Source organism: Ambystoma mexicanum, chromosome 9, assembly GCF_040938575.1.
Source record: "Ambystoma mexicanum isolate Mex_15411 chromosome 9, UKY_AmexF1_1, whole genome shotgun sequence".
NCBI classification, from domain to species: Eukaryota; Metazoa; Chordata; class Amphibia; order Caudata; family Ambystomatidae; genus Ambystoma; species Ambystoma mexicanum.
Genome location: NC_090931.1, coordinates 609,959,427 through 609,986,228, shown reverse-complemented (window position 1 = coordinate 609,986,228; position 26,802 = coordinate 609,959,427). Strand labels below are relative to the sequence as shown.

General features: G+C 48.0%; 1 protein-coding gene across 1 annotated transcript in view; it reads left to right on the top strand.

Moving 5' to 3' along the window:
• BLMH (bleomycin hydrolase) overlaps positions 1-26,802 on the top strand; it is a 648,489-nt gene that overhangs the window by 65,751 nt on the left and 555,936 nt on the right. Inside the window, exon 4 of the mRNA XM_069615257.1 lies at positions 7,638-7,779. Coding sequence (XP_069471358.1) covers positions 7,638-7,779 — 142 coding nt within the window. The remainder of the gene's footprint in view (positions 1-7,637; positions 7,780-26,802) is intronic.

Below are 26,802 nucleotides of genomic sequence, written 5' to 3'. Positions count from 1 at the left end.
AAGAATTCTTGCAAGGTTGCCACTGTTTTGAGATATGTATTGCTACAATATTGTTTTTATTTAATTTAAACTTTCCTGCTTTTCTTTTCCCTTTTCCAACATCTGACTTAGTTTGATATTCACAGTGAAGCGATGCGATGTGCTGTGCCTTTAAATGTTCATCTGAGCTGTGCCTTTGAATCACTAAATAAGCAGGACTACCGTATTTCCACCTTCCTTATGTTCCTTATGTGCGGTGTACAGTTTCCTTCAATGATAACTGCTCTAACATTGTAACCGATCATACATTACACAAGCAGTTGCACATAATGTTCACATCTGCAAGTAGCTGTACTCGTAATGTTTCAGCCTGTATACGTTTCGTACATTCGTTAGCTACACTGTCCAAGTTACGTACTATCCGTAACGCTATTGTTTGTTTAACCATGCCAACCAACAGTCTCCTAAAATGGCGGCACGCAACATACGAACGCAGGTGCTTTACTAAAGTTATTTCATGTAGCACTTCCTATGTTTTGACAGATTAACGTGCTTACGTACCGGGTTCTTTACTCGGATGCCTTTGCAGTTGGCCTCTCAGCCTCACGCACCATTCATATGATGCCGGCTTGTTTTCGTGCCGGTCTGAGGTGAATAACTTTTATGTCCTTCTTTTAACAAAAGTCCTCAATCGCAGCAAATCCATTTGCTTACTTTACTTCCTTTTGTGGGTTTCAGCTGTCCTATCGCCATCCGTTCAGATATATATATCGTTCTGATCAGGAACTTGTGCCGGCACACATCTGGGGACTTCCCTCATAGACAATTCCTCGTCGCCAATTGTTGTAATGAGGCTCAGACATAGTATGTTGTAATTAAATATAGTTTATTGGGAGGAAGTCCCCAACAGCTAACCTTCTTCATACAGGCATCTTCTTGTATGGTTCTGAATGCGGGTTCCAGAACCATACAAGAAGGATGCTCCAAAATGGAACTATGTACATTAACATTCTCCAGCATTGGATCTTTCATGGATTCACATGCTTAGAATATTCCCTGTCGTCAGACTGGGATCCCTCGGTACACATAGCCTTTTCCTATAGGAAAACTTCCGACACTTTTGTGTCCTATTCTCGTCCTTTTAGGACCCGCCTACGCATGCTCCGCAGGCCGTCCCAGTATAAGAGGCCCGCCCCTGCGGTTCCCCTTCAGATTTCAACTGTCTCCAAAGTAGTGGGATCTCCTCGTGTTGTCTTACTATTTTGTACTAGGTTGCCTTATTGGATTTCGAGTACGATATGTCCTCTGTATCAGGAAAAGCGCTGTTCCGTCCATGCCCGACGTGCGGCTTGAAAAAGGTTTACGAGGGGGAAGGGCATATGGATTGTATATATTGCCTCCACCCTCACCATTCGGCGGATGCCTGCGACATATGCATGGGTTTTTCTCAAAAAACCCTCAAAGACCGGAACCGACGCCTGGTGGCATGGCTGAATGAGGGTGCGGGGGCATACCCCCCCCTCGGAGGTAGGCTCCACACAGTCGGCGAAAACATCACGCCGCGTGGCCTCGTCGGAACCACCGGCGAAGAAATCTAGACCGTCGGAAAAAGAGTCGTCTGGAACTCACTCCACTACAGACTCCTCGTCAAAGAAATCATCCTTATCAAAAAAGCATGAGAAGGAAAGGAAATCCTCCTCTGGCGATCATCACAGATCGACCACGAGTCGAGAGTCGAGTAAAAGCGGGCACAGTGTGGAGAAGGCGAGACCGCCAAAACCACCTGCGAAGCCTGCGCCGTCGACGGCGATCCAGTCACCGGCCGCCTTCCCGCCACTAGCGCAAGGGGCATCTTCCGTCCCGTCGACAATGGCGTCGACGAGAGCCTCGTCGACGGGGGTCCTACAGGAGGCCTGGAGGCCTGAAGTCTTCGACCCTACCCCCCCAGAGGCTTTGCTACAAGAGCAAGCTATGTTGCTGTCCTCGGAGGACGAGAGCGAGAGTGTGGCTGGCCCAGCAGACCTAGGGCTACGAGCGGCTGCCAAGTCGTCGACGAGGGCATCCGTTACACCGGTATCTGCCCCTCTCCTCAATCGGTTTTGTCGTTGAATATTCTGTCCTCGCTTCAGGCCTTGCTACGGTCGTTGGACCAGCGACTTCCCCAGGCCAGCCTGCCACAGTCACCCGTCGTCGAGCCCGTCCCGTCAACCGCCGCACCCACGCACGCCAATCTCAACACTGGCGCAGGAGGAAGGTGAGCTGCCAGATTCGGAGTCGGACAGGGGAGCCATGTCAGAGGTCTCTTTATCCCCCTCCAGGGATCCTACCTGGGAGTCAGAGGCGGAGTTAGAAAACCCCAGAAGCCCAGCTCACCCGCCCCCTCCAGACGACATTGCGTCATTCCATTCGATGATGGAGAAGGCATGCAAAGAATTTGGTCTGTCCCAGGAAGAACAGAAAAAGGACTGTTTTTTGTTCGACCACATGGGCAAGAGAAGGAGGTCGGTGTTCTCGATACCGATACTTGACCATGTATGGAAAGGGGGGTTGCAGACAATGAGACACCCATTCTCAGAACCAGCAGTGAAAGGACGCCTAGAAAAAAAGTTTAAGGCTCCAGAGTCTACACCCAAGTGTCTATCCTCTCAACCAACACCAGACTCGGCGGTGTCGGCGGTGGCAGCGAGGAAGGCAAAGGCACAGCACAAGTGCACGACTCCACCCGAGAATGAAGCGAGACGCCAAGATGCCTTTGGCAAGAAAGTGCTCTCCGTGGGAGCGACCACAGTAAAGGCAGCAAACTCTCTGGCAATTGTGGCCAGATACGATAGGGAGATGTGGCACAGGCTGGCTCCGCTGCTTGACCATCTTCCGGATCAACAGAGGAAGGCGGCGATGCTACTGGTCGAGAGGGCGAGGAAGCCTCAAATCACGCAATAAACATCGCGGTGGATCTTGCTGAGTCTGGCTTCAAGCAAGTCAATAATGGGGTCGTATTACGTCGACAGTCATGGCTGAAGTGTACCTACTTCAGACCAGAAGTACAATACAAGGTCTTGGATATGCCCTTTGAGGGAGACCTTCTTTTCGGTGAGAAGGTGGACAAGGCCCTAAAAGGGATGACAGAAGATTCAGACACGGCACGTTCTTTGGGTGCCCTCCAGAGTGGCAGAAGCTACAAGTCTTTTCGCCCCTTTAGAGGGGCTTCAGGTAATTCAAGATTCTCTTCTGGAGACAGATCCTTTGCCAGATCGGCTTACCCCTCCCAGGGATACCGACGTGCCTCACAATCGGCTAACCGTCGACGAAACTTCCAGTCTTCCAGAAAACGACCATCATACCCATCGTCGGCGAGAGACAAGCAAACTAAAGATCAGCAGTGACGTTCCACAACCCGTTCTGGGGGGAAGAGTTTCAGCGTATGTCGACGAATGGGAAAGGAGAACGACGGACCAATGGGTGTTAGACACTATAAGACATGGACACTCTCTTCAATTCAAACACAGCCCTCCGCAAATTCCACCTGCGTTCACCGCTCAGTCCCATATGAAGGCACTGCAACAAGAGGTTACACTCATGTTAGCGAAGGGAGTGATAGAATTAGTTCCAACATCACAGAGAGGCCAAGGAGTCTACTCAAGATACTTCGTCGTAAAAAAGCCGAACGGCAAATGGCGTCCCATTCTGGACTTACGCGAGCTCAACAAGTCCTTAAAGAGCCTGAAATTCAAGATTCTCACTCTGCAGGAAGTGATCCGCGCAGTTCAAAAGGGAGATTTCCTGGCGTCCCTGGATTTCCATATTCCAATGTGTCAAACACAGGAAATTCCTACGTTTTGTAATAGGGCGAACCCACTACCAATAAACGGTTCTTCCTTTCGGGCTCAAAACCTCCCCCAGAACGTTCACAAAATGCCTTGCTCCAGTGGCGGCCTGGCTAAGGAAGCAAAGCCACCATGTATACCCAAACCTCGACGACTGGCTGGTAAGGGGATCCTCCCCAGCGTCGACCAACACAAGTCTGCAAGCCACCATGCAGCTTCTACAACGGCTAGGATTCGCCATAAACTTCGAGAAATCCTCTCTGCGGCCATCAAGAACGCTGGTATTCTTGGGGCACAGTTCGAGACTCAGCTAGGGCTGGTGAAACCTTCTCTCGACAGGACCTCGAGACTCATTCAACAGGCGGCCCGGCTACGGCGAAACACCAGGATCTCAGTGAGAAAGTATGTTTTGGTCCTAGGGGCCATGGCACCCTGCATCCATCTGGTGAGAAACTGTCGACTTTTCATGAGGCCTAGTCCAAGAATTCCTTGCAGACCGATGGACACAGGCTCAGGGATCGTGGTCGGACAGGATAACCGTCGACGACGACAAGCTACTTCGGACCCTTCAGTGGTGGCAGAGCTCCCACAATCTGAACAAAGGTGTGCTCCTACAGGAGCCGGAGTTCCAGAGCACCATAGTTACGGATGCGTCCCTACCCGGATGGGGAGCGCACATGGGTGCTCTCCAAACGCAAGGTCGCTGGTCTCCAACGGAGTCACTCCTACACATAAACGTACTGGAACTCAGAGCGGTACGATGGGCCTTGAAGGCGTTCCTACCACACATCAAGAGGTCGCGGGTGCGGATACTGACCGACAATACAACAGCCATGTTTTATCTGAGGAAACAAGGAGGGACACGATCAAGGACTCTCTCCATAGAAGCCCAGAAAACAAGGCATTGGGCATCGAAGCACGATATCTCCCTCGTGGCTCATCACCTTCCAGGAGTGAGGAACTGCCAAGCCGACTCCCTCAGCAGAAACATGGCCCAGATACACGAGTGGGAAATGGACACGGGTCACTTGAAGAAAGTGTTCGAGAAATGGGGCCACCCCCCTCTGGACGCCTTCGCGACCAAAGAAAACAAGAAATGCGAGAAATTTGCAAGCAGGTGGCCCCAAGAGGGTTCGGTGGGGGAGGCGTTCTCCTTCCCATGGACGGACATGTTCCTCTATGCATTTCCCCAGTTTCCCCTCATACCGAAAACAATACAGTGGATACGCAGATACAATTGCCGGGTGATTCTAGTGACACCATACTGGCCGAGGCAACCGTGGTTCTCAGACCTCCTCCATCTATCGCTGGAACATCCCGTAGCGTTTCCGAAAGTCCCCTACCTTCTATCCCGGGACAGAGGCACGGTGTGGCATCACGACCCGGACAGTCTCAACCTTACGTCCTGGCTCCTGACTTCTCGGAATTCGGGGCTTTAGACATTTCAGAGGAGTGCCAAGAAATTCTGCAGGCGGCTAGAGCCCCTTCCACTAACAAATCCTACTCCTATAAGTGGCGGAGATTCTGTGAATGGTGTAGAAAACAGCGGGACCTACAACCATTGTTGGTGACGCCGGAACAAGTTCTACCTTACCTGCTCCTCTTAGCAAAAAAGGGATTGTCCCCCTCATCGATAAAGGTACACCTGGCAGCCATCTCGAGGTTCACAAGGAAAAGGCAGTCGTCTCCTCTATTCAGTGACAGACTGGTGAAACACTTCATGCGGGGTTTATTTCGAGCCTTTCCCCCGGTGAAACGTTTTCCCCCGGCGTGGAGTCTCAACACAGTGTTGGCAGGTTTGATGAAACCGCCTTTCGAGCCTATGGCCACGTCCGACATGAAATTCATTTCGTGGAAGTTGGCATTCCTGATAGCTATCACATCAGCCAGACGTATCTCGGAACTACAAGCGCTGGTCGTGGACCCCCCCCTACCTAAGATTCTTTAAGGACAAGGTAGTCCTGGCGACTAACCCTACGTTCGTCCCTAAGGTTCCAACGGTATATTTCAAACACTCATCCGTGGTTCTGCCTACTTTCTTCGCCACTCCATCGTCGGCAGCAGAAAAAACTCTTCATACCCTGGACGTTAAGAGGGCTCTGAAATTCTACCTACATCGCACACAAGACATCAGGGCTACTCGGCAACTGTTCGTCGCATATGGTCCGTCGACGAGAGGTAAAGCAATCTCGAAACAGGGATTGGCCAGATGGGTCTCGTCGACGATTGTTTTTTGTCACTCTAAGACCGGAAGGCCACTGCAAAGACATCCTAGAGCCCATTCTACAAGGTCGATGTCATCCTCAACAGCGTTATGGGCCGGAATTCCGCTGACGGACATATGCCAAGCTGTGGCATGGTCAGTGCCCCACACGTTTACCCGCCACTACTACCTTGCCAGGCAGCATGCGGATGAGGTGCAGATGGGAAGAGCTGTTCTGCGCCATCTGTTTCAGTAAGGTAAGCTCCACGTTGTGGAGAATGTTTTCTACCTTTGATGACAGTATACTTTTGGTGGGAAAGGTTATATGAGTAAACTTATTACTGCTGCGCATATGTGTTGGGTAGTAGGGTGGGGGTGCGTTACATTGCATTCTCACCACCGTCTCAAGTGTTACTGCTATACAATCTATTTTAAGCATGTGAATCCATGAAAGATCCAATGCTGGAGAAGGGAATAGTTTCTTACCTGTAACTCCATTTCTCCAGCATTGGTATCTTTCATGTATTCACATGCACCCGCCAAGCCTCTCCGGGGCTGCAATGTATGTAATGGATAGGTTTAACCCTTCCTACTTTGGAGGGGCCGAAATCTGAAGGGGAACCGCGGGGGCGGGCCTCTTATACTGGGACGGCCTGCAGAGCATGCGTAGGCGGGTCCTAAAAGGACGAGAATAGGACACAAAAGTGTCGGAAGTTTTCCTATAGGAAAAGGCTATATATGTGTACCGAGGGGTCCCAGTCTGACGACGGGGAATATTCTAAGCATGTGAATCCATGAAAGATACCAATGCTGGAGAAATGGAGTTACAGGTAAGAAACTATTCCCTTCTACATTATAACAGAGATGTAAGGGTTCAGGGCTGTATGGCATACTTAAAGTTCAAGTCTACTGCGCCTCCTTTTATGTACTTAACCTCAAAGCAGAACTGAGCGTGAAGATGAAAACATTAACTTTTTTATTATCTTGAAGAGGAGTTCAAGGTACGAACTTAGCTTGTGGCTGATGTGGCCCGATGATAACAAAGCTCTCAATGTTCATGTTCCTAAAGCCTGCCTTGGTGTGTGTAAAGAAAGGGGATGTGGTGATCTCTGGAACGGGCATAGCAATGTACACAACCTGCCCCTCCCTTGATATCCTAGAGCAGGTAAAGTCCTCTTAGCAGCTTTTTTCTAGTATGGCAGTGGCGGAAGACTTCCTACTTTCCTAAGTTACTGAAGGCCCCTGTGCACTTTTTTTTTTTACTTTTTATGGTTGCAGTATGAAAAACGCAGTATCTTAAGGTATACAGTGAGCCTCCTTTCTGACTCTTAATATGCCACCCCATTACTTATGCCTCTTCCCTTTGCCCTAAGGGCTTTAATATTTTGGTACGATTTATTGCTTTCAGGCTTGGTAATCACATTAATGATTCCTGACCTTTTTAAAGCACTAGTCAAGGTGAACAAAGCTATTACCTTCACATTCAACATTTATTTTCTTTCAGATACTCTCTACACTCTTTACGTTTGGGCTACATGAGTTAATGTTTTTGTTACCTGCAAAGTCTTATGGCCGGGGTGCTCAAGATAACGCTTCATACCAACAACCCAAATTTTTGCTTTTCATCTTAGGTGGAGCGATGCCACTATTTCCTGAACGCCTTCATTGAGACTGCACGTCGAAAGGAGCCTGTGGATGGCAGGCTGATGCAATTCCTGCTTTCCAACCCCAGCAATGATGGAGGGCAGTGGGACATGCTGGTGAACCTCATTGGTAAGAGATGTACCGTACAACGGAGTAAATGATATGTTTGCAAAGTGCCCTTTTTCAGATTTTGCATTGGGTTAGTTACCCTGTGAGACGTTTTGATGTATTCAGATTTTTCTGTTGCAAAAGATTTATGTATTGTGTACAATTTTGTTGATTTCCTTGCTGATTGGTTCTGAAACATCCAAGCAACCTGTCAATTTAGTATATTGACATTGTGAATAGAGCAATAATTGTTGCTATCCGAAGGGAATACGCATTCTTTGCCTCCTATTCATGTATTGTTTTTATAAATACTGAAAGCCACCAGGTTTGCTTTTCCATGCCACGCCACTCGGGTTATCTAGCCAAAACCCTCTCTAAAATGAGGTAGGATTGACTATGCCTCGTTATATGCCCAATGCCTTCCTGATACCAAATGTAGAAACTAGTCTGTTGGGAGAAAGCCTGACACGGATTCTCTTGCCCTATCATTTCAAAAAGGGGACTACATTATATGTCCTGCTTTGAGTTTTGCCTGGCATCTTGTCCGACTTCGAATTAAATAAGTGCATCACTGCTAAAATGTACCTTTTTTGTTTTGCCTTCAATGATATTATATTTATTGGGTGCCACTTTGGATGGGCATTCTCTTTAAAAGCAATGGCATGGTTGTTTTTAACCTTGCCATGATGCATTATGGTGGTTTAATGTTGGGAAGTTAATGGCACAGAATTAGCAGCCAGCCTAACCCTGGTTATCTGGACCTATTATTTATTATTCTCTGCTTAATTGCCCTCTTCAACCATGCATTTTAAAATTGTTTGATTGCTGGGTTTGTTTCACCTGAACAAATGTGTAACCGTTTGCATCGAATAATGTTGCAGTTCTGTCCTGGCTATAGTGATGACTAAACTTGCATTTCTGTGTGCATATGTGCTCAATTACTTACTATGTATGCTCTTTATATTCTCTGCTAACTGTTAAGACAGAATTCAATTTCTCAGGTTCTGCAGTCTCATTTTATGGGACCCCTACTCTTTTTCCTTTTCCCTCTTTGTATTTTTTTTTTAATGTCCTATGGTGGTCAAATGGACTTCTGCTAAAGTCCCCCTTCCTCTACATTCCCTTTTTCCTATACTTCAGGTATTTGGTCATCCAAAAGGTGTCCAGTCCTAGGGGTGCCTGCCAGGCAACCCATTTCTGCTCTAGGGTGATTGTATCACCCTACATTGGTTTTAGGGTGTGGGCTGGTAGAAGCTAAGATTTAGTTGTGACTTCACCAGGGGGTGCACGTCGATTTACTGCATTTATAGCCCAATGTGCCTTTATGGTAGCCATTAAGGTACTAATGGGTCTTTAAAGTCTTACTCATGGCTATTTTGTTTAGGGTGTTTCCTTGGTTCAGAGAAACTGAGGCAGTCCTTTAAAAAGGGTGCTTTTTGCCACATGAGCTCTTTGTGAGCCCAAGATGGTGGCCTCCAAGGTGGTTTGGTCCTGGATAGGCCATTGCACTTCCTGGGGGTGGTGGCCCTGAGTGTTTGGCAGTTGTTGAGGAGAACCTCATTGGCTGGCCGTCAATACCTTTGTTTTAATCCCGTAGATGAGATTGGTGGGCTGTGAGTGAAGGAATATATAGGGTAAGCCCTGTTTCAGAGCTCAGAGCTGCTGGATGTTTGGAGGATAAGCAGGTCTGCTTAGCGGCTCGAGGTTTTCCACTGTTGCTGCATTTTTAGGCCCTGTTCTGGCTATACTGCCTGGATGCAGTGGCCTGGGCATAACTCCGGTTTGGATCTTTGGCTGCTGGCTGCTGGCTGCTCTTGCGAGATTTCCTCATCCTGTTCTTGGTCCTGCTCATCTGCTGGAGCCAGGCCCTCAATTCTAGGGCTGTTTTCTGGTCCCTTTTTACCTAATTTCCCTACTGTTTCCCACTAAGGCATCCCACTTTGATTTTGGAAGCTGCTGCCTCCTGCAAAGGTGTTGGACGACCAGGCAATCACACACAGAATGTGATTGCCTGGGTCGTCTCTGGTGGCCACTACCATTGTCCTACTGCAGGGGTCATTTCTGTGTGCTGACCAGGTTTGCCTGCTGAGCCGCTGGTTCTGCCGTGTGCAGGTTCTGCCGTGTGCAGGTTCCGCCGTTGTCCTGGAGCCGTCTCCGTTGTGGATTCCACTTCTGGATAGTGGAGGGTCCCACTCAACTGAAGTACGATTTGTTGTGGGTACACACACACAGGCAGACCAGTAGGTAAGTATGATGCCTCCGGGCTGTTGCACGCTTTATAAATACTAAAAAATAAATAAATAAACAGTTTAATCACAGAAAGACCCCCGGGCACAGGTCGTTGCACACAGCACTTCACACTGTTTTCACTCAACAGCTCTCCCTCGTGTTGTTCCCGGACCTGTGGAGGTTCCAGAACGGCACGAGGTGAGTAATGGCATCATAACACCCCTCTCCCCAAATAAGGCAAGGAAAAGGAGGGAGAAAGAAGGAAAGTGCGAAATTAGAACAAAGGATACGTTTCAAAAATACACAATCATTTCTGAAGTTGGGCTGGATCTTCCTCTTCCGGGCTGATGACCCTGCACGACCAGCTTGCACCTTGTCTCTCTGGAAACTGAACAATCAGCTTAAATCTATTTACTGCAAATCTGTGAACATCGTGGTCTGTCCTCATTATAAGGCATCTCTGAGTCAAGTACAGTCTCAAAAACATTCTCGGTAGTATGAACAATGTCATCAAAGGACCAAGCTTTGCCATCTTCCAGCACCACCAGTTTTTCTTCCAACCCTCTCAATCCTCTGTGGTTTCCTGAATGTAGACATTCCTTTCGTCACTTTTCGATGCTCGCAAACCCTGATCCTTTATACCTCCTTGAACTCCACTTCACAAGTAGATTTGACTGTCATAATGGTCAATGTATTTTTTCTGGTTCTCCCTTACTTTCTGAAGGATTTCATTCATAGCCACTTTCTTGACATTTCTTTCAATCAACCACGAAGTCTCAGCCTACTACACAGCACCCTTCCGCTCATCATGATGAAAGGTTCAATTTCAGTCTCAGAATATGGCGTCATCCTATATGCATTGTGATTCCCTCATACTCTCCTTCCAGGGTAATGAGTTCACTACAGGCAACTGAACCATCCCCTTCATAAAACCATTCATGCACTCCACCAGCTCATTAGCCGTGGATGCCATAAGGGGGTGTGTGTGTGTGTGTGTGTGTGTGTGTGATCCCACAATCCTTCAAAACCCTCTGCGTGCACTCTGGGAACTGTGCCCCGTTATCCGTGATTGGCTCTTCTGGGTCCCCCTCTCTGCTGAACACGTCCCCCAGGAATGTCACAATTCTTGTGGCTGTAGCACTTTCCTCCATGACTCACCACTCCACCCACTTGGTTTTGTAATCCACGAGGACCACTATGTACACCTTGCATGGGTCCAACCCTTCGAAGGGTCCTGCAATATCCATCGCCAGCTTCTTCTATGTGGACTCAGGTACTTGTACTGGCTGGAGAGCTGCTACAATCGCCTTTTTGGACTGGCAGCTAACTCCACAGGTCTGGCATAACTTCAGTTTTCCACTTCACTCAGCATTCCCGGCCACCAGTAATTCTCCCTCACCCTTCTCTTGGTGTGCTGCCTTCCTAAGCGTCCCTCATATGCCAGGTTGGGAATCTTCGCCCTCATGACTTTGGTGTAATTATGCAATCTCCTCTCATCACATACTCCGTGCTCTCTGCAATCTCGTCACAAATCTGATCAAACTCTGGAAGGGCATTTCCCACTCTCTTCTAACCTTCATGCTTAGCTCTTTTCTGCAAGCACTGTTCAGGGTCTTCAGCCGATGCTTGAATCCAATCTTCTTTTGCTATACTCGGCTGAACTTGGCCATATATGTTCTCTCTCTTGTTCGGATTCATCAGCCCAAGGTAATCTGGGGAAACAATCTGCAATAACGTTTCACTTACCTGGAGTATACACAACCTTGGCTTTGTATTGTATGATTTCAAGCATCCACCCACAAATTGTTGGGGACACCAGATGTTGGCTTTTAGAATTCATTATGTGGATGAGTGGTTTGTGATCGGTCTTGAGATTGCACTACGATCCATGCCCAGGTGAGTGCCCAGACCCATGCCCCAGCCCTGTTTGCTTAATTTTTCCAACACGCTATGTTTGGAAGCACGGCAAACGCCCTCCACACGCGGGACTTCCTCTCCGCTTCCTGATTGCCTTGAGCCTGCCTCCCTCGCTCCCCCCCGACCTGATTGGCTGCCTTAAGCCGGTTGAAAACACAGGCCTAATGATCCGAGTGCCGGAATCAGATCCGCGCCATTTGCACTATGATCCATGCCCAGGTGAGTGCCCAGACCCATGCCCCAGCCCTGTTTGCTTAATTTTTCCAACACGCTATGTTTGGAAGCACGGCAAACGCCCTCCAAACGCGGGACTCCCTCTCCACTTCCTGATTGCCTGAGCCCGCCTCCCTCGCTCCCCCCCCCCCCCGAACTCATTGGTCCAGCACACCTTATAATGGACATCCAGGGCAGCCCTCTGCCCGGCAGCCCCGGCGGCTAAGGGTTCCAAGGCCAAGGGCGGCTCCTACATCAGCGGCTCCAAGATGTGTCTGCAGGTGTCCGCAGGGGACGCCAAGGAAGCCAGCAGCTAACAGACACCAACAAAAACTGAGTGTGGCATGGGTGGGGAGTGGAGCAATCACTCCACTCCAGAAATCCCCTGCAACTTTATCTTACCTCCCAATAACATAGTGACTTAATACTAGCATGTCCACACTTAGATAGAACTGTGAATCTTAGCATGTCCACACTTAGAATTGTGAACATTAGCCTGTCGCATCTAGATGGAATTGGGAAGATTAGAATGTCCACACTTAGATAGAATTGTGAATATTAGCATGCCCAACCCTAGACAGAATTCTGAACATTAGCCTGCGTCGCATCTAGATGCAATTGTGAATATTAGCATGTCCACACTCAGATAAAATTGTGAACGTTAGCCTGCGTCGCATCTAGAAAGGACATTGATTGAAGGAAAGCATGCCCGCGCCTAGATGAAACTTGCATGTTAACATGTGCCACACTTAGAACTGTGAACACCAGCCGGCACCGCATCTAGTAGGTTTTTGAAGGCAAACAAGTGCCACACTTAGACAAAACTGTGAATGTTAGCATGCTAAAGGTCATGTAACCCACTAACCAATATAACCTCAAACTCTGCAAACCTATCTCACCCAAAAACTCACACAACCATCTCTCGCCCCACAAGCCGCACGCACTTCATAACACTGCAACAACACATAAGCCGGAGCAACAGCACACGCGGACTGACACCGATCCAATACCTGCACCAAAGCTCAGCACCCGGTGTATACCGAGTTGAAGCTGCCAACAGAACACCACTCCTCTCACTATCCTAATCCCTCTTCACCTTACTAACCCATCCCACCTTATCGTTTGCAGATCCGCCAGAGCGCCTGGGGACCAATTCCGTTGGTGACGGTGTGCGGTACAAATACCTTTGACATTACAACAGACAACCCCCAAATAAGTGTTCGAAAAAAATGCTCCAACGCCCACTTCACACCCAAAGCCTCCTCAGAGGTGGAGTCGTTTTTTTCTGCACTTTTCAACACGCGAGAGGCAAAAGCGATGGTAACCTCTCTACCTCCTTGAATCCGAGTGACCACTCCCCCTTGCTTGCATCGACTGTGATTATGCTGGTGGCAGTGGTATTAAACATTGTGAGCTCTACTGACATCTGGTCTTATGTTCTCCCACTCCTCCTGACAAAGGCCGGATCACTCACATTTGACGTTCTTCTTCAGGAGCGTCCTCATGTGCTAGGTTTTCTCAGTGAAACACAGGACAAACTTAGAGTAGTACTCCTAATCCTAAAAAGGACCGAAGTTGGTAATAGGCATACTAGCTATTGTCTCCACAAGTTCTTTCTTTGGTTTGATCCCATCATCATTTATAACATGTCCTAGGTAGCTAACTTCTTGTACTTTCATCTTGCACTTTCCTATTTTGAGGGTGAGCCCTTTCTCCTTTATTACCTGTAGTACCCCCAGAAGTTTTGCATCACATTCTTTTTCTGTGGATGCCGCTATTGAGATGTTGTCGTGGAAAAAATATACCCCTTTCAATCCTCCAAACAACTGTTGCATGAGTCTTTGGAAAACTGCAGAGGCCGAAGCTAATCCAAAAGGCATGCATTTAGATCGGTTTATCTGTTATATCCTTTGTGACACCTAAAGGGGACAGGAGCCAAAACTCAGTTGGAGGAAATGGGAAGGGGCAGCTCACATGGTCAGACTGGACCATAAAACAGTCTTAGGCACCAATGAAAAAATGGCCTGCAGTTGCAAATGGATATTCAGTCCTTTAGTCACAGACTGTTTTAGTAGTACCCAAGGGGTTGTTTTTGTTCAATTGTAAACAAATTGTGATATTTAAAGAATATTTATTCAGCAACAATGGTCAAAACCACTAGCTGCATAGTGAAGTAACTCCTCAAACTGGCCCACATTGGCAAAAAAAGTGTCCCATTTTGACTGGCCTACACTAGAATTTTGCATTTTTGGTACGGTCATCGTCCTATTACCCTCTAGGCCAGTCCAAGCCTGCCGGCTCATCCATACTGGGCCGGCTGAACTGTCAAAGGAAAACACTGCGTGCCTTTGACAGTTCATTTCCCCAGCCGCACATGATCACTGAGCCATGCAACACTGGGGGTGTTTTGCTTCGCCAGCCTTGCATAGCTCATTGGAAATGCTGGCTGGGGCACTGCATGTATGTATGTGCGAGGAGGTGCTCCTGTGCCTCCTCGCACATAAGGGCAGAGTAACCTGGAGCGGGGCATTTTAGCAACCACGCATAGGCCCCTGTAGAAGGTACATTTATGGAGATTCATTTTTTATTTAAATGTGTATGGATGTGTGTATGCTTGTGTTATGGGACTTTGGTGGGAGCAGGATGGGCGGCTGCACTGGGATAGTGGTGGGAGTTGGGTGGGGAGAGCCCAGGGTCTGTACTGGGAGTCGGATGCGGTGACGGCACACAAGTTCATAGCGATTTCTACATATTGTCCATCTGGCACTTTTGGGGGGGCCCCGTCCTGCCCAAACTTTGCTCAGGGGGGGCCCAGGCCAAAAAAGTTTGAAGACCACTGATCTAATACGACCTGATGGTAGGCAGATGACAAATCCAATGTGGTGAAGTATTTGACAGGTCTCATTGTTAATAGCTCTGTAATATTGGGTAGGGGATGTCTGCACTTCAGGAAGGGGTGGCCAGGAATTGGGAGACTGGAAACTAACCCGGCAGTTGACAAAAATCTCACCAAGAAATACTGCTCCTCCAGTAGCGACCCCGGCTACCTGTCAAAGCGCCCCATGCCACAGGGTCTGGTGGTCCAAGCATCTATGTCTACTTCAAAGCAAGCAGCGTACCCTATCCTTCCTCCTGATGGGGGCAACAAGCGCGTAGATGGATGGACGAGCAAGGTATTTACTTCAGGGAGCTTGGCATTAAAATCTGCCAACTCCACTTGTGCCCTTGCAAAATATTTGTATACTCTGTGGGAGTGTATTTCTATGGCAGCAGAGCATATTCCCGAAGGGGATGGCTTCTTAGCTTTTGTTAGGGACGGCAAAGAAGCCATGTGTGAGTTTGTGCAGATTCTGCAGATAGCATCAGCAGGTCCATGGCTACAAGCAACGTAATGCACAGATTTGCGTGGTTGAGGGAGTCTGGATTTGCACCTGATGTGCAGGCTAGACTTCTCCACATGCCCTTTGACGGGACTCATCCTTTTGGCAGCAAGGCTGACGAGAGCCTTGAGAAGTTGCAGATCTCGAAGGCAGCGGCCAAATCTTTAGGCGCTGCTGTTGGGCAACCTCAGCCTTTTCGTGCTAATGGGCAACCATGGAGGGGTAGATCTTTTCGCTACTACTCCTCATTTGGAAGGGCGAGAGGAATGGCCAGTCAAAGGGGCCAAAGAAAATTCCCTCATGGTGGACGAGGTAAAGGTGCCAAGCCAGCTCAAGCAGCAGCTTCTTGACCTTCAGCCTCTGCAACAGAAGCTACAAATCCACTCTGAGGTCTTGAGCCACAGCTCACCAGTGGGTGGCAGACTGTCTCAGCATCTAGAAAAATGGTGAGACATTACTTCAGATGCTTGGGCTCTGGAAACAATAGCCCACGGTTACTGCCTTCCTTTCATAAAAAAGCCTCAGAGCAACCCTCTGGGGAAACACTCTTTGAGGATTCCAGATCCACTCCTTGTGCAGGAATTTTTAACCCTGCTATAGAACCAGTGCCTGTAGCGGAGGGGAACAGGTCCCCATATGTTTTTATCCCCAAAAAGGACGCAGGACTGAGACCCATCTTAGACTGGAGATACTTGAACAAGTTCCTCAGGAAGGACAAGTTCAAGATGGTCACTCTTTCGAAGATCCTTCGGGCCCTCCAACTTCAGGATTTGTTGGTGTCATTGGGCATTCAGGATGCTTATTGTCAATACATCTCAAGCACAGAAAATACCTGAGGTTCGCAGTTGGCGGATCGCACTATCAGTTTCGAGTCCTACCATTCGGGCTGGCCTCCGCCCAAGGTTTTTCACCAAACTGATGGCGGTGGTGGCAGCGAGTCTCAGGAGAGGAGTCTACCTGGACGATGATCAGGGAGTATTCTCCCAAACAAGTCCTGCATCATCTCAACATCACCTGCCGCTCTCTTCACAGACTGGGCTTCTCCCTCAATTACAAGAAGTCCCATATGACACCTTCTCAAAAGCTCCAATATATCGGAGCAGTGATAGATAAATCCTCGGGAAAGAGCTCGCCACCCCAGGTTATGGCTCAGGTTATTCTTCAGATGGTAACCAAATTTCAGAATGGCTGTAATCTTTTGGCCTTCGATTTTCTGAGGTTGATCGGCCTCATGGCATCCTGCATTTTTCTGGTGCCAGTGTCCCGCCTGAGAATGAGATCCCTTCAATGGGCTTTCAGAACACAATGTTCCTAGTTCTCAAGAAAGATGTCGTACCGACTTCAGATTCCAACCAGGGTCTCACTGAATCTTGTATGGTGGGCCTGCGAGGACAATATTCTGAAAGGAGAATCTTTTTGGCAACCATGGGCGTAGTGACATACGCCTCACTCACGGGGTGGGGAGCCCACGCCAACAATCTGACAGTCAGCCGTCCTTGGTCTCCATCAAAGTCCAAACCAAACATCAATCTTTTTGAGCTGAGGGCAATCGGACTAGCACTGAAAGCCTTCCTGCCCTCTGTACTGGGAAAGAATGTCCTGATAATGACGGACAACCCAGTGGCCATGTACTACCTCAACAAGGGAGGAGGTGTAGCATCACTACCACTGTGCAGAGACAATTGAAGAAGGAATCTCCATGTCGCCAGTTCACCTAGCCGGAGGGGAGAACACAGCGGCAATGCTCTGAGCAGGCAAAGCAGTCTACCACGAGTGAGAACTGGCTCAGGAAGTCCTTCAGGCGATTTTCACCATTTGGGGAACCCCTCAAGTGGATCTGTTCGCGACCGGTGTCAACCGAAAGTGCGAACTGTACTGCTCCAGAGACTTTTCCCCAAGAGGAGCTCTAAGAGACACGTTCATGGTAGACTGGGAGTTTCCACTTCTCCACGCGTTTCCGCCAGTCCCTGTCATTCCTCATGTAATCAGGAGGTTGAGAAGATTCGGGAAACGCATGATCCTAATTGCCCCGGATTGGGCCAGGAGAATGTGGTACCCGGGCCTTCTGGACCTGTCCATCTGTCCTGCGGTGCGTCTTCCACAACGAGAAGACCTTCTCTCGAGAGAGGAGGGTCGGGTTATCCATCCAGAGGTCATGACCCTTGGTTTCTGAAAGGTTGAGATACAAGGATTGGGACCTCCCAGATGACGTAATGGAGGTGTTTCTTTCGGCCAGAAGGCCCGCAGCAAAATCTCTGTACCTTTGCTGTTGGAATAATGTGACTGGTGCAAAGAAAAGAATATTGATCCTTTTCAGTGTAAAACTCCGGATGTTTTATCCTTCTTGCTCTCATTAGCCGATTGGCACCATTAAGGGCGATTTGGCAGCGCTGTCAATATTTAAGCGCTCGTCAGAAGAATGTTCTTATTTCAAAATCCCATTGGTGACTCAATTTCTGAAAGGGATTATTAATTTGTTCCCTCCGTCTCCTTTTCAGGTTCCAGTTTGGGACCTAACCCTGGTTTTGAAATTCCTCATGTGTGCTTCATTTGAACCTTTTCTCACATGCCCATTAAGGTTGTTAACCTTTAAGATAATACTATTGATTGCTCTAACATCTGCCCGTAGAGTGAGCGAGTTGCAAGCACTTTATTCCAAGCCACCCTTTACCATATTCCACAAGGATAGGGTTATTTTAAGGGTAAAGCCCTCCTTTTTGCCAAAGGTAATTTCAGACATTCATTTAAGAAAATTGTTCTGCCTTCTTTTTATCTGCCACCTCATCCTGGCAAGGAAGAGGAAAGTCTCCATAGGTTGGACCCTAGGAGAACGTTACGTTTTTACATCTCCAGAATGTCAAAATTGAGAGTGGTCGACCAGCTCTTTATAGGTTATACCGGACACAAATTAAGACGGGCTGTTTCCAAACGGACCTTGTCTAGAAGGATCATTCTCACCATATCTGAATGCTACAGACTAGCAGGCAAAGACCCTCATGAAGGTTTGCATGCTCCTTTCACCAGGGGCATGGCAACATCTGCAGCCCTTCAGAGGGGCGTTCATATTAGGAACATCTGTGATGCTGCAACATTGTCATCTATACACCTGTTTACAAAGCATTTTTCTTTGGATGCTTCCCATGCTCAGGATGTTGCTTTTGGTAAGGCAGTGCTTTATTCTGCCCTTGAAAATCCTTAAATTTGTACATTCTACACCCTCCTATCATTTATACTGCTTTGGGAATCTGTCAAAGATGAGGAATACGTTGGAGGACACAATCCATTTGAAGAACAAGTTACTTACCCCCGGTAACGTTCTTTCGACTGGATGTTTCTCCAACGTATTCCTCATCGCCCTCCCAACCTACCCCTCGGTAGAATTTCCCATGCTATTACAGCTTCCGTTCCACCAAGGCTGAGTACTGTCATGCCTGTGATTGTGGGCATGGGAGCTACACGAGGAGGGGAAAAACAGAACTGAGGCCAACGGGCGCTGTGCGTGCTAACTATACCCTCTGAGGGCATCGCCCGCGACGGAGGCCTTCGAGGGAAATCGACTTGACGCCATCGACACACAGCACTGTCTGCCGAATTTTTTTTCCAAAGCAGCTGAAACTGGACATTACATGTCAAAGATGAGGAATATGTTTGAGGAACATCCAGTCGACAGAACGTTATCTGGGGTAAATAACTTGTTCTTCTGAACTATGACAATGGGAGACAATCGGAAACACTCAATTGGCTCTATGATGTCCTGTCTGCAGAGTTTCTACACTTCATTCTGCAGCGCTTCCCTCATGCCAACAGGAATGTTCCTCACTTTGTGTAGAGTTGGCTTCGCTCCCCTCCTTAGAACAATACAGTGTTTGAATCCTTTGAGTTTCCCGATGGTATCATTGAATACTTGAGGAAATTCCTCCACCAGCTCTTCCTTGGTCGAGCAGGTTTGAGTCGTGACGCTCAAAATGGGTTTTTCCTGTCCTGTGTGAATTTTGAGCCACAAACCGCTTGCAATATGTTTCTGTGTACCCAAATTTAAGGTGCACCCACTTGAATCCAAAAATCTCTATGGGGCTGTGGCCATAGCCAGTTACTCTCATGTAAGTTCTTGTGCGGATCCACCAATACGTCCTGAAATGTAGCCATGGCTACCATGGTATAGGGCGAACCAGTGTCTACCATTGCTTACAGTGGGACTTTGTCTTTTTCCTTGATGCATCAATTGTGAGAATGCATACTGGTTCTTCATTAGCTTTGTTTATGATCGTGAGGAGATTGCAGGGCCCTCTGACCTCTTCTAGAGCCCTTATGGTACAACGCCCCTTAGCTCTGGGATTGTTACAGGCTCTCCCATAATGTCTCAGCATGCCACACCTATTGCATTCAGAATTTGCAGCAAGGCACTCCCTTTCGCCATTGCAGTATCTCGTTCATCCACATCTGTAACACCTTGATTGGGGACGCTCACTCATCAGAAAACTTCTCTCTGCTTCTTCTTTCAGTTCTGTCAACCACATTGCTTTGTGCAGAGGCGCCTGGTTCTGGGCCATCCATCAGAGAATTTCGATCTCAGCAGTTCATCTGGCCGGAGACGAAAATGCAGCGGCGGATGCTCTGAGCAGGCAGAGCACGATCTCTCATGAGTGGGAGTTGGCTCAGGAAGTCCTTCAGGAGATCTTCGCCCTTTGGGGTGCCCCGCAAGTGGATCTCTTCGCCACCAGTGTGAGAGATTCTGCTCAAGGCAATTTCCTCCAAGAGGAGCCTTAGGAGATGCGTTCATGGTGGATTGGTCATTCCCACTGCTGTGCGCGTTTCCTCCAGTCCCCGTCATTCCTCAAGTGTTGCAGAGGTTACGGAGGTTCGGTTCCCACATGAATCTCATTGCTCTGGATTGGGCCAGGAGAGCGTGGTACCCGGACCTTCTAGAAATGTCCATCTGCCCTCCACGCTGTCTTCCCTACCGAGAGGATCTGCTCTCGCGAAAGGGCGGCGCGAGGGAGGCAGGGCTCAGGGGGCGTTAGAGGTGGTGGGGGAGGGTCAGGTTCTCCATCCAGAGATCCAGAGGTCAAGACTATCAACCTTTGCGCTTGGTATCTGAAAGGTTGAGGTATAAGGATTGGGACCTCCCGGATGACATGATGGCGGGGTCGCTTTCGGCCAGGCGGCCTGTAACAAAATCCCTGAAACGTTGCCATAAGTTCTGCGACTGGTGCAGCGGTCACAATGTTGATCCTTTTCAGTGCTCCATTCCTATGGTTTTGTCTTTCTTACTTTCTTTGGCTCCCCAGGGGCCTTCAAGTTGGTACCATTAAGGGTTACCTGGCGGCGCGGTCTATCTTTAAGCGCTCGTCTGAAGAATGTTCTTTAAGATTCCTTTTGATTTCTCAGTTTCTTAAAGGACTGACTAATATATTACCACCGTCCCATTTCCAGGGGACGGTTTGGGATTTGAATTTCGTTTTGAAATATCTCATGGGTGCTCCATTTGAACCTTTTTACTCCTGTATTTTGAGATTACTGTCCTTCAAGACTGTTTTCTTGGTTGCAGTTACTTCCGCTCGCAGAGTGAGCGAATTGCAGGCACTTTTCAGATAAGCCACCCATTACTGTGTTTCACAAGGACAGGGTTGTACTGCGGGTACGTCCCTCTTTTCTACCTAAGGTAGTATCTGAATATCATTTGAGTCAAAAGGTGGTTCTTCCATCTTTCTACCCTCCTCCTCAATCTGGTAAGCAAGAGGAGCGTCTCCATCGGTTGAAACCTAGGCGAGCTCTGAGCTTTTACATTTCTAGGATGTCCAGGGTCAGAGTGGACAATCAACTCTTTGTAGGATATGCTGGACACCGATTGGGCTAGGCTGTTACCAAACAGACCTTATCCAGGTGGATTATCCTCACCATTACGGATTGTTACCGCTTGGCGGGTAAGGACCCTCCTGTTGGGTTGCAAGCTTATTCCACTAGGGGCGTTGCTACTTCCACAGCCCTCCAGTGGGGGGTACCTATTAGGAATATTTGTGATGCAGCCACATGGGCTTCAATCCACACCTTTGTTAAACATTACTCCCTGGATACAATCCATGGTCGGGATATGGCCTTTGGAAAGGCGGTTCTTTATTCCGCAATCTGATTGGGTACTCTAAATTCTTTTCCCTCCTCCATTTACTGGTACTGCTTTGGGAGTCTGTCAAAGATGGTGTAATACGTTGAAGGACACAATCCATTCGAAGAAAAAGTTGCTTACTAACTGGAAACGTTCTTTCGACTGGATGTTCCTCCAACGTATTCCACATCGCCCTCCCAGCCTGCCCCTCTGGAGAATTTCCTATGCGATTGCAGCTTACTTTTCCGCAAGGCTATGTGCAGTCAAACAGGCATGAGACTGGTGCCACACGTTCTGAGGGAAAAACTTAAACTGAGGCTGTGGGCGCCGTGCGTCCTATTTATAACATCCAGTGACGTCGCCCTCGACGGATGCCTTCGAGGGGCATCGACCCGACGTCATTGGTTCTGGACTCCCTCTGCTGAAAAAGTTTCCGAAGTGCACAGCTGTGGACATTACATGTCAAAGATGTGGAATACATTGGAGGAACATCCAGTCGAAAGAACGTTAACAGTTGGTAATTAACTTGCTCCTCTGCATTCTTGCTAATTCTATATCTTGGGGTACAACTAATTCTGGTGACATTCAATATTAGTACAACATTGCTAATCAAATTAGTTAATTTGCTAATCAAAAGAATTTTAATTAGCAAAATCTACTAATCAATTTCTGAAAACTAATTTATGCCTTGTGGTAGTACAGCTCCTATCCCAGTGTCAGAGGCATCTGTCTGCACAATAAAAGGTCCTTGGTAAACAGGGGCCCTGAGAAAAGGGGCATGGCACAAGCATTTTTTAAGCCATTGAAGGCATTTCCACACTCCTCAGACAAAGTTAACTTCTTGGGTTTCTTAGGAGTTGTGACAGCGGTCAGACAGGCAGCTATGGTGCCATAGTATGCCATGAAATTCCTGTAGTACCCAGTGAGTCCTAAAAAGCCTCTCACTTGGGTCTGAGTGGTGGGGGTAGGCCAGTCTTGTACTGATTGTACTTTACTGGGTAGAGGCTGTATCCTCCCTCCACCTACTTCATGTCCAAGGTAGACCACTGGTTCTTGTCCAATCTGGCACTTACTGGCCTTTATGGTCAAGTGGGCCTTCCGAAGAGCCTGCAACACAATCTTGAGGTGCTTCACATGATCTTCCCGGGTGGCACTGAAAACTGCTATATCAACTAGATATGCTAGACCGAATTCATCCAAACCATTAAGGACATGATTCACAAGCATCTGGAAAGTGGCAGGTGCATTCTTTAACCCAAAAGGCATTACCGTGAACTGGTAAATACCCTCTGGTGTTGAGAAAGCTGTCTTCTCCTTGGTATGTTCTGCCAGAGCTATTTGCCAATAGCCTGCAGTGAGGTCAAATGTGCTGAGGTATTTGGAGGCACCCAAAGTATCCACCAGCTCATCTGTTCTAGGCAAGGGGTGTGCATCTTTCTTTGTGACAGCTTTCAGAGCCCTGTAATCCACACAGAACCTCAACTCAGAAGTACCTGCTTTTGGAACCAAAACAACTGGGCTCGACCAAGGACTACTAGAGGATTCAATCACCCCAACTTCCAACATTTTGTTGACCTCTGTCTTAATGTAAGACCTTACTTTGTCTGACATCCTCTATCCCCTGCGTTTGGTAGGTATACTGTCTCCTGTGTCAATGTAATGTTTGCACCAAGGTGTCAAACCAGGAGACTGTGAGAACAAGGCGAAAAATTGCCTCAGCAAATCTTTCACCTCTGCTTGTAGATCAGCAGTCGGGTGAGGGGCCACATGGACACCCTCAATGGAGCTGTCTGAAGGACTACCCTGGAACAGGTCAGGGAGATTTTCTGACTCCTCCTCCTCATCTCAAGCCAGCAGCAGTGCATCGATTTCAACTCGTGGGATGAAAGCCTTTAGCCTATTTACATGGAACACTTTGAGCCTGACCAGCCCTTCCAAGGTCCACTAAATAGTAGACCTTGCCCAGTCTCTCACTACTGTGTAAGGGCCCGGCCATTTGTCCTGTAAAGCTCTAGACCTTCTAGAATTCATGATCAGGACTTGCTGACCAGGTGTGAAATTGATGAAGGAAGCCTTCTGGTCATACCAATGTTTCACCAGTGCTTGCCCTGCCTTCAGTTTCTCACTAGCCAGACCCATCAGGAGTACCATCCTTTTTCTGAGCCCTAGCACATAGTCTACATTGGTAGTAATGGGGGGGAGTGGGCATCTCCCATCCTTCCTTGTCTATGGCTAAGAGTCCCCTCACAGGGTGACCAAACAGAAGCTCGAAGGGGCTGATGCCAACACCCTCCTGCGGTACCTCTCTGTAGGCAAACAGTAAGCATGGCAACAGAATATCCAATTTTCTTCTTTGAGGTTCTTCCAGAGCCCCAATCATACTTTTTAAGGTTCTGTTAAACCTTTCAACTAGACCATTGGTTTGTGGGTGATATGCGGATGAGAACTTATAGGTGACACCACATTCCTTCCACATGGCCTGCATATACTTTGACATAAAGTTGCTACCCCTATCAGACACAACTTCTTTAGGGAGGCCAACCCTAGTAAATATGCCAAGTAAAGCTTTTGCAACTGACTTGGCAGTCAGTCTTCCATGGGATGGCCTCAGGGTACCTGGTAGAATGGTCGACCAGTACCAGGATAAACCTATTGCCTGAGGATGTTTGGGGTCCAAGTGGACCAACAATGTAGATTCCCTACCCTCTCAAATGGTACCCCCACATCTGGGAGTGGTACTAGTGGAGCTTGGATTGTGGTGCCACTCTTGCCAGATAACTAGCAGGTGGCACAACTCCTGCATTGACTTTCTACTTGCACCCCCATCTTGGGACATTAGACGTGCATGGACCACCAACCTCCTATGGTCTCCTTCTGTAGACGCTGTAGGCTCACTGTAGAGGAGCCCACCTTGGCAATAAATCATATGCTTCCCAAGAGGCACACCCTTAAGCTGGGAGCGGGCCTGTCTCCTTAGTCCTTCCAGAGATTGGCACTAACGTTGGCCCTTACTTAATTCATCCGCGTCAGGACCACCTTCTACTAACAAGTCTTTTAGTTCAGGATGGTCATTTGGAGCAAATACTTCAGTTAACACCTCTACCTCGTCACGTCCGGGTGTTTGACCAACTACCTCCACCTCAGTGGTAGGTGAGTTAAGGGAAATGTTTTCTTTCCCTCTTTTGTCTTTCTTGACTCCTTTAGCCTTGGGTTTCCCCTTTGGCTTGGGCATGGCAGTGGTCTTGGTCAGTGCTACCCTTGTTTGTGACCTTTTGCAGGGTATTTCTGCTGCATCTCTCACAAGCCCTAAAGCTCTGAGCTAATTTCCCAGCAAGACCTTTCCTGGGACATCTCTCTGAATGCTCACTGGAATCTGGACCACTGTACCATTGATAGTAAGATTTACAGGTATATCTGGGAACATGAGAGGTGGGAGCAAATACTTCAGTTAACACCTCTACCTCGTCACGACCGGGTGTTTGACCAACTACCTCCACCTCAGTGGTAGGTGAGTTAGGGGAAATGTTTTCTTTCCCTCTTTTGTCTTTCTTGACTCCTTTAGCCTTGGGTTTCCCCTTTGGCTTGGGCATGGCAGTGGTCTTGGTCAGTGCTACCCTTGTTTGTGACCTTTTGCAGGGTATTTCTGCTGCATCTCTCACAAGCCCTAAAGCTCTGAGCTAATTTCCCAGCAAGACCTTTCCTGGGACATCTCTCTGAATGCTCACTGGAATCTGGACCACTGTACCATTGATAGTAAGATTTACAGGTATATCTGGGAACATGAGAGGTGGGCCATCAGCCAACTTAGTGGGCATCAGATGAGCTCTGGCAACTTTCTCTGGGCATACCAAGGTAGAATCCACGACAGTTCTGCTGCACCCACTATCCCTAAGAGCAGGAGCATCTACTCCATTGATCAGCACACTGTCCTTAAAGTAGTGCTTGGTATTATCCAGAATCCTAGTATAAACCTCTGAGACTTTAGGCTCCCAGGAACCCAGGGAAACTAAAACTACCTCAGAATCTATCCCACTGTGGAAGGAGTCTGAGGAGAAGGATGCCCCTGCAATCTCTTCTACCTCATAGGCGGAGAAAGCCCGATTAGCGAAGTGGACCCCCAAGGTTTTGACCTTACATCTGGGGGTTCCCCCTTCACATGGTCACTTGCTCCACAAGTGCCTACTGGGTCTGTTGGCATAGGGAGGCTTACTGTAACCAGAGTTCTGTTTTGGAGGATAACCTCCACTACCCTGTGTGTTCTCTTGTGACTTACCCTTAATTTCTTTTTGTGGCTCTTTTGGGAGGAAATTTTATCAGACCCACCACCCTATTTATCTTTTGACTTTTTCCACCTCCTCCTGCTTACCAGGATGAGTGTTGTGCTTGTGGGACTCTGTGGCACCCCCAAATCTGCTGCAATGGCCAGCTTCTTAGGATCTAACTCTTTTGAATCTGCCAAATGCTGCTTAAGCTCAGGGGAACAAGATGCAAAAATATGTTCGAGGATGACCAGACCTATCATAGCATCAAAGGTGGAGACCTTATAGCCTTCAACCCAGCCAGTGAAATTCTTTAAAGAATCAGTCACATATGACACCCAAGTACTTCCTTCTTTCTTTTTATACTTTCAGAACCTTTTAAGGTATCGGGCAGGAGTCTACCCAAATTTCAAAATGGGTTTGCTTCAACATTGCAAAATCAACTCTTTCAGCTTTTGACATTTCCATAATGGCACTGCAGACAGAATGGGGTAGTCTGCTGAGCAACCATGCAATCTTATCAGCATTTACAACCTCTTGAACTTCACATGCATGCTCAAATGCATTCAACCAGTCCATAATGTCATTATTCGCATAATACACACTGAGCAGATCTTTAGGAAATCTTGGATGAGAAGGGGACCCAGACCCATGTCCAAATCCCTTGGATCCTGTTGAAACTTGAAGCTTGGCCAGTTCCAACTGGTGATCCCTGTTTTTCTGCCTGCTTTGTCTTCAGTTTAGCCATATGAAATTCAAGCTCCTTTTGCTTAAACAGCAGCTCTTGCTTCTTGAATTCCAGCATGGCCTCAGCATCAGAGCTTGCAGAGGAAACATTAGACATAGCATCTTCCCCGTCATCATGGGCACCACTGATGAGGGCAGCGACAGAACTGTCAGTTCTGTCATTGGAAGCTGTTCCACCACCTTCTGCCCTCTCACC